The sequence below is a fragment of the Salvelinus fontinalis genome, chromosome 42, assembly GCF_029448725.1.
Source record: "Salvelinus fontinalis isolate EN_2023a chromosome 42, ASM2944872v1, whole genome shotgun sequence".
NCBI classification, from domain to species: Eukaryota; Metazoa; Chordata; class Actinopteri; order Salmoniformes; family Salmonidae; genus Salvelinus; species Salvelinus fontinalis.
In genome coordinates, this window is record NC_074706.1 from 5,198,951 (window position 1) to 5,211,334 (window position 12,384).

General features: G+C 43.9%; 1 protein-coding gene across 1 annotated transcript in view; it reads left to right on the forward strand.

The window, feature by feature from the left end:
* LOC129841124 (endothelin receptor type B-like) overlaps positions 1–10,143 on the forward strand; it is a 12,135-nt gene extending 1,992 nt beyond the window's left edge. The window contains exons 2-8 of the mRNA XM_055909234.1: positions 1–444; positions 2,902–3,029; positions 6,343–6,541; positions 7,713–7,865; positions 8,437–8,570; positions 8,817–8,925; positions 9,662–10,143. The exon at positions 1–444 is cut by the window's left edge and continues 154 nt beyond it. Coding sequence (XP_055765209.1) covers positions 1–444; positions 2,902–3,029; positions 6,343–6,541; positions 7,713–7,865; positions 8,437–8,570; positions 8,817–8,925; positions 9,662–9,802 — 1,308 coding nt within the window. The 3' untranslated portion in view covers positions 9,803–10,143. The remainder of the gene's footprint in view (positions 445–2,901; positions 3,030–6,342; positions 6,542–7,712; positions 7,866–8,436; positions 8,571–8,816; positions 8,926–9,661) is intronic.
* The last annotated feature ends 2,241 nt before the right edge of the window (positions 10,144–12,384 follow it).

Consider the following 12,384-nt stretch of genomic DNA (forward strand, 5'->3'; position numbering starts at 1 on the left):
ATAAACAGCACCACAGACGAGGGAGAGAAGAACTCCCTACCAGATCAGGGCCTGGTCCTCCACAACACCCACATCACCCTCCAACCCCTGGGCTTCCACAGCACCAGTAGCCCCTTCCTGGAGCATGGGAGTCCCATCTCCACCAGGGGCCACCAGGGGCCGCAATGGCCCAGGGTCGGAGCTGGATCTGGGGCCACAAACATCACCAGGATAAGGGCCCCTCCACCATGCACCATCGCCACTTCCATTCAAGGCTATTTCAAATACATCAACACAGTGATTTCTATCATAGTGTTTGTGGTGGGCATAGTGGGCAATGCCACCCTGTTGAGAATTATCTACCAGAATAAGTGCATGAGGAACGGGCCCAATGCCCTCATTGCCAGCCTGGCGCTGGGAGACCTCATCTACATCACCATAGATATACCCATCAACGTCTACAAGGTAAGAGACACATATCCATCCTGTACACTGGACATCACAGTGAATTGTGCATGGATATATTGAAGCATAATTGCATCTCAGAGAAAACGAGAGATTATTTCACTTGCTTTGGCAATGTAAACATATGTTTCCCATGCCAATAAAGCCGCTTGAATTGAATTGAGGGAGAGTAGGAGAGAGAGAGAGAGAGCGAGAGAGAGTGGGTGAGAGAGGGAGAGCGAGAGAGTGCGCGCAAGAGAGAGAGAGAGAGAGAGCGAGAGAGAGTGAGAGAGAGAGAGAGAGTGAGAGAGAGAGAGAGAGAGAGAGAGAGCGAGAGAGAGAGAGAGAGAGAGAGAGAGAGAGAGAGAGTCATTATTTGCCAGCCTAAGGGATGTGGTCGCAACACGGGCCAGATGGTATACCAACAACAGACTGAAAAAGGCCAACCTATTAGAATCCTCTAAGAGAGTAGCGGAGAAAAGAAAGGGGAGAACAAATAAATAAAGTATTCATTAGAAGGCTCCCCAAAGATCATGTTGCTCTCCAAAGTTGATTTCAGTCAGTAGTAGTACTACTTTATCTTCATTGGGTGGCTCTTTGTGATGACGGAAGCAGGGAGAGGCCCAGACTTAAATAAACAATGGAATCAGACCAATCAGACTGCGGTCACACATATCAGGGGCCCTGCTCTGACCCGTGGTTTGTCACAGGACCAGCTCTCCTCTCCAGCCCTCTTATCTGCGATCACACTTGAACCTAGCTACACTCAGAATAAATGGGTCTGGTTAAATGATGAATCACGTGTCCAGTGTGAGTCATTTAAACCCATTAGACTGTAGTCCATTTACCCCCATGTGGGCTCACTTTAACATTACCTAGATAGATCTCACAGATGATTTACTACGTTATCTTACCTGCTGTGGTATTATTGCTTGAGAGTAATGAGCATATTTTTCATTGGGTGCACATACATTGGTTGAACAGGTCAAGGTTCTTAATAGGATGTAGTACAGTACATTGGGAACGCTCAGTTCATTGTCATGAGAAATGGTGAAGCCACCTGTTTAGTATTACCGGTATATAGTTTCATCACACTGTGTCAGCACATATGGAAGTGCTCGGGTCCCGAGACAGATGATTCTCTACATGTACAAAGGGGGAAAAGTCTTTCCTGTATTAGGCGCTTCAGTTACACACATGAAGGATAAATCACAATGTCCATTTGTACTGGTGAGGAAAAGTAGTGCCGTAGGTACAACTCTGGATTCAGGCCAAACACTCCCTGTGAATATGTCTGCACTACAGGGCCATGTGCTTTTGGGAGGCCCAGCTCACTTCCTACGGGGTTTGTTTGACGCAGTTTCCAAATTGAATCATATACACACTGCATACACACACACACAATACTACACACACACACGGACACAGGCTACGCACACACCCACAGTGACGTAGCCCCCTTTCCCTTCCAACTCCCATGTTCCCGAGACGTTTTGATTAGATGGAACCGCCTAGCGCTCCAAGTGAACAATAGGGGGACAAGGATGCACCCGTGAAGTGGTTCCTTTGACCCGGCCCGTCAACGACTCTGGGTTAATCCCCTCTTTCTCTCTTTGTTCGGCCCATGTTGATTCCTGTTCAACGACAGCTGCCAAGACTACTTCATAATGACAAAGGGTGGTTTTAGCAGTCTGGTCTACAGGGAGAGCTGTGAGTTGTTTTCTTAAAGGAGCTCCTCTTGTAAGAGGCTATGGGAAGTGGTGCTTATAGATGCCTGGAAGTCCAATTAAAGAAAAGATGTCACTTTCAAAGATAGTTCCAGGGTTGGCTTGCTAGGGTTTTATTGTAGGACCTGACTCAATGATGTACTGTATCAAGATGATGAGGCGCATATGGGCCTGCTGTTGGACTGTACTCAGATTCGGAATGAAGTCAGGACGTACCATGAAATCCCTCTGATGTGACTGTGACTAACCTGCCTGTTGTGAAGGGCCTGCTACAGCACAGTGGTTAAAGATAGTCCGGACCCTAAGGACAATGGGAATTGAGCTAAGAGGAGATAAACATGTGATTCCCTAACCTCAATCCCCTATAATGTATCCCTTACTAGTTAGTAAAGAAAGCGATATAAGGGCTAGTCCATTATTTTTTATTATTGTTGTTGTTACTATTATTGTTATTATTATTTTATTATTATTACTCTTCACAGCAGGTATTGTTCTTTCACAATTCCATTTATTTTTACATGCTTTTTCTGTCTTCTCAGTTACCATACTGGCTAATAATGACCATTATGGATTTCTGGTATCTTATGAAAGGGTTTGTAACACAGGGAAGTGCCAACTGGCTCAATGCCATCTAAGGTGTGTGGTTATTTCCTGACGATGCAAAGCCTGTTGTGAGTTGAAGCGTACAGACTGTTGTCTACGATGTGCTGACGGTCTCTCTCTCTCTCTCTCTCTCTCTGTGTCCCTGCAGCTCCTTGCCACCAGGTTCCCCTTCGATGACAATTCCTTTGGGCTGTGTCTGTGTAAGCTGGTGCCATTCCTACAGAAGGCCTCTGTGGGTATCACCGTCCTCAACCTCTGTGCCCTAAGCGTCGACAGGTCAGTCACCTGTACCACTGCTGAATTCCAAATCAACCAATGGTAGCTGATCTAACAGGATCAAAGCAAAAAGCCTAACAAATATTTGCATTTGCATATTAATGTTTATAGAATTAATAAACAATATAAGCAATAAGCAATATGGTGTTTCTTTCCATCTGCTTCATGATAGCCTATTGCCTACACCTATCCAATTCTTTCAGATCTACGAGAGCGTCTTGGGAGTAAGGGATAAGGCTTCTGAAGCATTATACACATTACTCATTTACTATCAAATGCATTGTCTGGCAGGCATACACTTACCAAGGTTAACATATGAGCTGTAGCTGAATCTGACCTAGTACTCAGACACTAAGTGGGTCTTTATGCAATTTATTTCATGGAGACATATTCTGCTCCCTGGAATAGGATTCTATTATCTTGTAAAAACATGTGTTTTAATTGGTTCCAGACTCATGGAATGTTTGCACCGTAGAATTCTGTTCTGTTCTGGCCCTTCAGTTCTGTGAATCTTTATATGTAGGTTACGGTAAACTCCAAATGAAAATCAGTCTAATGATACTTTTTTTCTGTGAAATGTAGTCTACTTTACAATATGTATGTATCAAAGAAAATAATTCCTCTCTAAACTCTTTTCCTATGAAAAAAAGTCACCCTCAGACCCTCAACCTTTGCCAGTAACTCACCAACACCATGATAAAACACATTGCCGCGGTTTGAATTCAAACCAAACGTGTTTGTTGAACAGTAAAGCCTTTATGAGATAGCCCACTCTATGTATGGGAGTGGCTGAGACAAATTGGCCAGGAAAGATGAATGACTTCCCTAATTTGATTTAAAGGAAACCACAGGATGGGAGTTAGTTTAACTCCTTAGTGGAGGTAGTACGGTAAAGGCAGTTTATTCTGGAAGTTTGTAATGTCAGTAATAATGGAGCTCTCCCATTAGCAACATAGTTACTCTCCCTCCTAATTTTCTATTGGCTGCATCTGTTAAGGACTAGGCCAGCTGGGGCCATATCCACAAAGCCTCTCAGAGTAGGAGTGCTGATCTAGGATCTGCCCATACAATCTTTTTCATCTGATCCATAAGTCAAATCTGGTGCTAGATCAGCACTCCTACTCTGAGACGCTTTGTGGTCTTAGTTGTTTCTCTCCCTGAGGAGGGATAGCTTTGCCATCAAGGAGCAGAAGTAGTCTTATTCTCAAATCTAAAAATGTTTATTCTCACATTTTTAACTCTGATTGTTTTGTGTCTGTTGCTACACTACTAGACTTGTATTCCCGTCTCACTCCCTTCAGTTCTTGTAACACTTAACACTGTCGCTCCTGTTAATCAGCAGAGTGAAAGTGAGTGGCTGACGTCCGGCTTCATTGGCCTGTGAGTTAGCAGACATAAGAGATAAGAGCATAAGGAGGCCTGTTCTGGGTCTAAAGGGATGGAAGCCAGTTTACCATACCAGCTATGCTGAATGACTCCCATCATAGAGAGAGAGAGACGTTAGTGATAGAGGCAAGTTCAATAGCAGATGCTCCCAGAAAACACGCAGCATATCTCGTCTGGTTTGTGTCTCGTCCTCTCTGTTTGAGAGAGAGAGAGAATGTGGATGCATTACCAGCTGGGTAAAATATAAATGACACTATGTTGTTTGCCAAGGGTATTGAAGTGCGTCATGAAAAATATATTGTTCAGGCCATAAAATGTTGATGCAGCGTTTACTAAAACAAGCGGTGCCTATTAATGAAACAAACAAGCAAACATGATTTGGAGCACTGGAAACAAGCGTCAACAAACAGACTATAGCTCCTGCCAATGCTTGTTTGGAGGCTTCACAAAAGAATGAATATTAGATTCTGAGGATAAACAATTGATTATTATCTGTTGTTCATTAAATCTTAACTTGGATCATTTTTCTCACTATGCGGTACAGTGTGTGTCTGGTCTACTGCCATGCAGTCAGTTCATAGAGCATATACTACAATGTACCACTGAGTTGACCCAACATAATGGTACTGTAATAAGATGAACAAGTAGTCCAGTAGTTTTCTCACCTTATCTCTGTGGTTCTCACAATCATGATCCCATGCAGGGTTAAACGTTTGAAGTAAGTCTATTATTCAAGTACTGGAAGTGTCTCTAAAATAGGTTCACTTTTCACAGTCACTTGAACCTCCTAGCGGGCAAAGCTGGTTGAAATGACTTCATTACAGCCATTAAAAGCTGGTTGAAATGACTTCATTACAACCATTAAAATCTGGTTGAAATGGCTTCATTACAACCATTAAAATCTGGTTGAAATGACTCCATTACAACCATTAAAATCTGGTTGAAATTACCTCATTACAACCATTAAAATCTGGTTGAAATGACTTCATTACAACCATTAAAAGCTGGTTGAAATGACTTCATTACAACCATTAAAAGCTGGTTGAAATGACTTCATTAGGGGCCTCCCGGGTGGCGCAGTGGTCTAGGGCACTGCATCGCAGTGCTAACTGCGCCACCAGAGTCTCTGGGTTCGCCCCCAGGCTCTGTCGCAGCCGGCCGCGACCGGGAGGTCCGTGGGGCGACGCACAATTGGGCTAGCGTCGTCCGGGTTAGGGAGGGTTTGGCCGGTAGGGATTTCCTTGTCTCATCGCGCTCCAGCGACTCCTGTGGCGGGCTGGGCGCAGTGTGCGCTAGCCAAGGGGGCCAGGTGCACGGTGTTTCCTCCGACACATTGGTGCGGCTGGCTTCCGGGTTGGAGGCGCACTGTGTTAAAGAAGCAGTGCGGCTTGGTTGGGTTGTGCCTCGGAGGACGCATGGCTTTCGACCTTCGTCTCTCCCGAGCCCGTACGGGAGTTGTAGCGATGAGACAAGATAGTAATTACTAGCGATTGGATACCACGAAAATTGGGGAGAAAAGGGGATAAAATTTATTTAAAAAAAAAGAAAAAAAATAAATAATTAATGACTTCATTACAACCATTAGAAGCTGGTTGAAATGACTTCATTACAACCATTAAAATCTGGTTGAAATGACTTCATTACAACCATTAAAATCTGGTTGAAATGACTTCATTACAACCATTAAAAGCTGGTTGAAATGACTTCATTACAACCATTAAAAGCTGGTTGAAATGACTTCATTACAACCATTAAAAGCTGGTTGAAATGACTTCATTACAACTAGTTTCGCCGCTGGGCTGTTTATTAGTTCCAACTCCCAACTCATCAGTTGTTGCTGAAAAGTCCACAGCCCTGGCCCTGCTCTAAACCCTACCTTACCCCACCATGTTCACCCTTTCATTCTTTGTGTCCCTCCATGCCCCAGGTACCGTGCAGTGGCGTCATGGAGCAGGGTCCAGGGAGTAGGGATTCCTCTTCGGACGGCCATGGAGATCGTGTCCATCTGGGTGCTGTCCATGGTCCTGGCTGTCCCAGAGGCCATCGGATTCGACATGGTTGAATTCAACTACAGGAACGAGACCATACGGACATGTATGCTCAACCCCAAGACTGAGTTCATGATGGTACGACCCATTTTCTTGTTGACGCTTCTGCACTTCAAATAATCCTACTACCTGTATACAAACAAATCTGGCCCACAACGTGTCTGAGTAAGAGTGCTGATCTAGGATCAGGTCCCCCCCTCGTATTCATTATGATTTAAAAGACAAAAGTGATTCACGTAGGGTTACAGTACAGTACATGTGTGTTAAGTTAGTAAATCTGAGAGTCCATGATTTCATGTGGTGGTGTATCCTTGCACTGACCTATCAAAAACAATTCCATCTGTCCAAATACTTGGCATGAAAAGTAATTGTTATAAATACAGTGGTGGATTTATCGTACTGACATTCATTTCTCTGACATTCTTGGTGGAACCACGGAAAGAACTAGAAGTATGGTGAAAGGAAGCATACAGAGGCCAGACCTGGGTTCAAATATCACTTCAAATACTTTAGCTGTGCCTGACTGAGCTTGTCTGGCTTAAAGGACGAATAGAATCGTCCCAAAACATCTGGCACTCCAGGTAGGCTAGAGCAAACACTAAGTATTTGAAAGATTTCAAATAGTACTTGAACCCAAATAGCATTTGAACTCTGACAGAGGTCTCCATACGTTTTTTCCCTCAGAGAGAAAATCTCTGAGGTGATCACTTTCTTTGTTCACAAGCCTGGAGAACATAATTGATCGCAGGCCACAACAGCAATTACAGCTCAACTGATGTATGGTTCCTTCAAGCTGAGCCATGTGTGTGTCTAGTTCACATCATGCAACACAAAAGATACTAAATCCCATATCATGACCAAACCATGCTGAGGTTTAGGTCGTTTCATTTAAATCCTCCTGGAGTGAGGAATTTAGTAATGTCGTATAAAGGTTATAGATTATTTATTCTGTGGCCAAAAAATTCCTCAAATGGCATCTGCTCCTCCTTAAAACTTGTACGATAATATGTGGATTTAGTAGATTAGAATATGTCACTGCCATCACATAGACGTATTGGTTAAGTCAACTTGCTTTGTTACCAAATCTAGCAGGTGAAACTGGTTGAAATGACCTCATTATGATATCAATACAACCAGTTTTCCACGTTTGCCTGCTAGACAGTCTTCTGGAGTATTGGCATGTTAAGAATTGTGGTTCTCCTGCATAGAACCTGTGTACTAACGTTATCCTGTTGTGGTTCTCCTGCAGTACTATAAGGACATCAAGGACTGGTGGTTGTTTGGGTTCTACTTCTGCGTTCCTCTGATGTGTACGGCCGTGTTCTACACTCTGATGACCTGTGAGATGCTCAACCACAGGAACGGCAGCCTCCGCATCGTCCTCAGTGAACACCTCAAACAGGTACACACACACACACACACACACACACAAGATACTGAGGCCATACTGCCTGATGTTTAGTGTCTCTTAAGGAGAAGCCCATTCCCTCTCTCAGGCCTCTCAAGCTGACGTTGCATAACCCGCCCTGACTGCCTTCTACATTCATAGTACTACTACTTAGTATCAGATCTCTCTTCTCTTCGGTTGTTACGTCCTGTAACCAGAGCCTCTAGCGTTTTGGAGGCCCTAAGCCAGGTTGGGCTGCGTATAGGCAGAGGCACATCTACCGTAACAGTACACTACTGCAGAATGACTCATGTTTAGTCTCTTTAAAGGTTTGTCCTTTTCCTCTCTCAGGCCTATCCGGTTTACATTACATAACCCTACATCTCCCTAACAACCTAGCATCTCCCTAACAACCTAGCGTCTCCCGAACATAACATTTTGTCTGTTTACATCCCCAGAGTTGTTACCATACAGTACTCAGGATGACTCAGCGTTTTTTATATACGTTTTCCACTCTCAGTATCTTGTCTTCATCATCCTTCATCGTCCAACCTTTTCCTAATCTGTTGTTTATTGTTATCCCCAGAGACGGGAAGTGGCCAAAGCAGTGTTCTGCCTGGTCCTGATCTTCGCTCTGTGCTGGTTCCCCCTGCACCTCAGCAGGATCCTCAAGAAGATGGTCTACAACCCCAGAGACATCGGACGCTGTGACCTGCTCAAGTGAGTGCAGCCATGTTTGTTTGCTGTTGTCATCTTATTATTAGAAATGACTGATTCAGTACGTTGTGTTGGAAAATGGAAAGGTGGAAATACGTGGGGAATCACTCGACTGGATCTAGAACCACAACAGACTAAACACAGACGGACATGATTTGAGTTGCTGCAATTTAACGATTCGAAATGTTTGAAAGGAGATGAAACTCAAATGGAAGTTCGGCCAAAAAACATGGGTGTCGTTTCTTTCAGCTTCCTGTTGGTCTTGGATTACCTGAGTATCAACCTAGCCACAGTAAACTCCTGTATAAACCCCATCATCCTCTACTTTGTCAGCAAGAAGTTCAAAAACTGTTTCAAGGTACAGTAGATCCCTAAACATACACACACACCCAACTCTCTTTTTCTCTCTTGCTGTATATCTCTCTCAATCCTTTACACTCTCTCTTGCTTTCTTTTTCTTTCGCTCTCTCTTTCCCCCCATATAATCAGTATCTCCACTAACCCCCCCAGCCCTCCCCAAACCCTTTGTCTTGTCTCGCCAGTAAAACAAACAGAGAACCTCTCCCTCTCCCCACGACCGAGGGGCCGTGGCTCTGCGCTGGTGATGACATTATTTAAAGAAAATGTAAAGCAAAGCAGTGATTTATCAACTCATTTACTGGGTGAGGTCACATAACTGTACACATCTGTTAGAGACCTGAGCTGAAGATAAGCCATGCTCTAGCTCTAGCTGTCCTCAGAGAGCGAGAGAGACTGAGACTAACTCATAACAGCAATTCCCAGACCCTGAACGTGCCTCTTCTTCTTCTGCAGAAGTGGGGCTAAGAGTTTGGGAAGGATAGAAAGTGTTCTACTTCTCACGCTGTGAGCAGATGTAGTTTTATGTAGTATACTGTTCAAAGAAGCATTCCCAGCCCTCATTACACAAGCCCTCCTTATTGTAAGCTGTAGAAAAGTGCCTACTCGGACCTCGTCTATCGTAGCAGCAATAGAATAAGCGCTATCAACACAGAATGACCACAGCACTATGAATAGTGCCTCTAATCTTGTAAACTTGTACCCTTGTTCAAGTGTCTAACCTTGTCCCCTTCCAGTCCTGCCTGTGTTGTTGGTGCCACTCGGATGCCACAGTGACCAGCACGGGACAAAACGGGAACGGGACCAGTATCCAGTGCAAGAGCCCAGAGCCCGCCAACCTTCACACGGACCGCAGCCTACGCAAAGACAGTGACTGACCACCACAGGAGGTGACGCCCCCTATGGACGAGGAGGTCTCACTACAACTACAGCCAGTCTGCACTAAACACAATGGACTCTCAACTCAATAGGACCCCCATGCTAAACCGCTATGGCGTGACAAACAGAGAGAGAGTCACACGTTTCAAACACCATCACACGTTTCTTTTACAGAACACTGCTGGGCAGCTCTGGAGCCTGACGTAGAACGACGGGGAAATTAGTGGAGTTTATATATAGACACAAACATACAATGGGCATGATGGACGCTGCAGTATTTCCAGTGTCTCTATGGACTATACCGTTCCCTTTGCCAGGGGGAGACGAAGAGGAAGAGGGATGGAGGGAGGGGAGGGGACGGGAGGGGACGGGGTGGGGGGACGGGGGGGGGGTAGCTAACAGGATGCAGCTGAACTCAGGCTATAAATGACCGGCCAGTCAGTAACGGAGCGAGTAGCGTGTTGTTCTGTTCACAAAATGGTCAGCACTGCTGGGATGAACCAGGAAGCAGCGGAAACCCCGGGAAGGAAGGCCAGAGCGCTCCCTGTTAGAGGGGACGAGAGGAGAAGGAGAGAATGGTCCCCCATGAGTCCTAATGAACTGCTATTCAGTGATGGTGGAGAGAAGGGGAGCTCTCACTATTGAGTTGACTGTCCTTTTTTAGTGTCGCTATAGCTTCTTCCATCATAGACACTATACGCTGGTCGTTGTATACACAGTAGTACACTTTCATAGAGTAAGCTAATGTCCTGTGTTCGGTATGGTGAATTTGTTTTAATATAGATGAAAGTGATTTTGCCATGTAAACGTGTGTGTTCCAGTACTGTTTAATATTCTGTTTTATAAAACGTACCAGGAAGTGTTAATTCACTGTGTTTAGGTTTCATGTGCTGGGAAGAAGGAACAACTGATTTTAACGAAAAGGTGCCTTGTGTCACCTTGAATTCCCCCGTATAGCCTTATACAGTATACAGACTCTGTACAACGTCCATTGGAATATCACATAGGGTGTAGAGTTACTCCAGTGTAGAGTAACCACCAGAGTGCATCCCAAATGGACCCCTATTCCCTACATAGTCCTATGCGCCCTGGTCAAAAGCTGTGCCCTATAGGAGGGAAGGGGGTGCCATTTGGGAAGCAGACCCAGTCTCTTGACTTGTTATCCAAAGACTTACTGAAGTCCCAAGCTAGTTTAAAGAACATGGCCAGATGCAACAAGCACCACAGGACCATAAAGAACATGTCCAGATGCAACAAGCACCACAGGACCATAAAGAACATGTCCAGATGCAACAAGCACCACAGGACCATAAAGAACATGTCCAGATGCAACAAGCACCACAGGACCATAAAGAACATGTCCAGATGCAACAAGCACCACAGGACCATAAAGAACATGTCCAGATGCAACAAGCACCACAGGACCATAAAGAACATGTCCAGATGCAACAAGCACCACAGGACCATAAAGAACATGTCCAGATGCAACAAGCACCACAGGACCATAAAGAACATGTCCAGATGCAACAAGCACCACAGGACCATAAAGAACAACGTTATGATTATGTCTCAGTTCAAGGCTCGTTGAAAAGGGGGTCTCTATGTTCTCACCCCAAAAATAAAGGGATAAAAACGGTATCCCTACTTCACTGTGAATTTTACAAGACACAGAAAATGTTGCTATTTACAGCTAAGCTGTTTGTGAAACATGCTCGTATATATCAAGTTTTTATATGGTGTTATATTTTGCTATGTTCTTTATCATATATACAGAATGTGGTTATTATTTGTCCTTTGCCTGAGGCAGGATTTTTTATTCGTTTTTTTTTGTGTGATGATAAATATACCAGTTGGTGTTTAAATCATATCAGCTACCTAGGTGACTATACTGCTTTATACATTTGATATGTGAATACATGTATTATGAATACAATTAATGTGCTGTGTGTGTGTGTGTGTGTGTGTGTGTGTGTGTGTGTGTGTGTGTGTGTGTGTGTGTGTGTGTGTGTGTGTGTGTGTGTGTGTGTGTGTGTGTGTGTGTGTGTGTGTGTGTGTGTGATTCTTTGCACTTTTTTCCGTTTGAGTGTTTGTGGCACTATCTACAGCATATCAGACACTGTCAAAGATAAAGGCTTTTCAATTTAACCACTCATATCAAAACATGGTATTTTACCACTATAATGTTCATTCAGAGGCATCATACCCCTCTATAGAAAATTGTATTATTGTTTGACACATTTGTTTCTCATGTTTCATACAGAAATGCTGCTGCTTATCCTAATAAAAATCATTTAAGTGTATACCGTTTGCCTTGCATTACTAATGAGAGATTAACGTTATATTGATATGCATAACATAAATACTTCGACATGTGTAAGCATAAGAACATTAAACGTGGCATTACTGAGGAGTTATACATTTGACATTGATATGCATTACATATAATTACTTTTGAATTTGTAAGCGTATAACCTCTCACATTGCTTTACTGAGGAGTTACGAACTTTAAACTGACATGTCATAGAAATACTATTCTCTTTCTGAGAGGATAAGGGGCCTCTTTTTTTTATTTTCTTAGTGT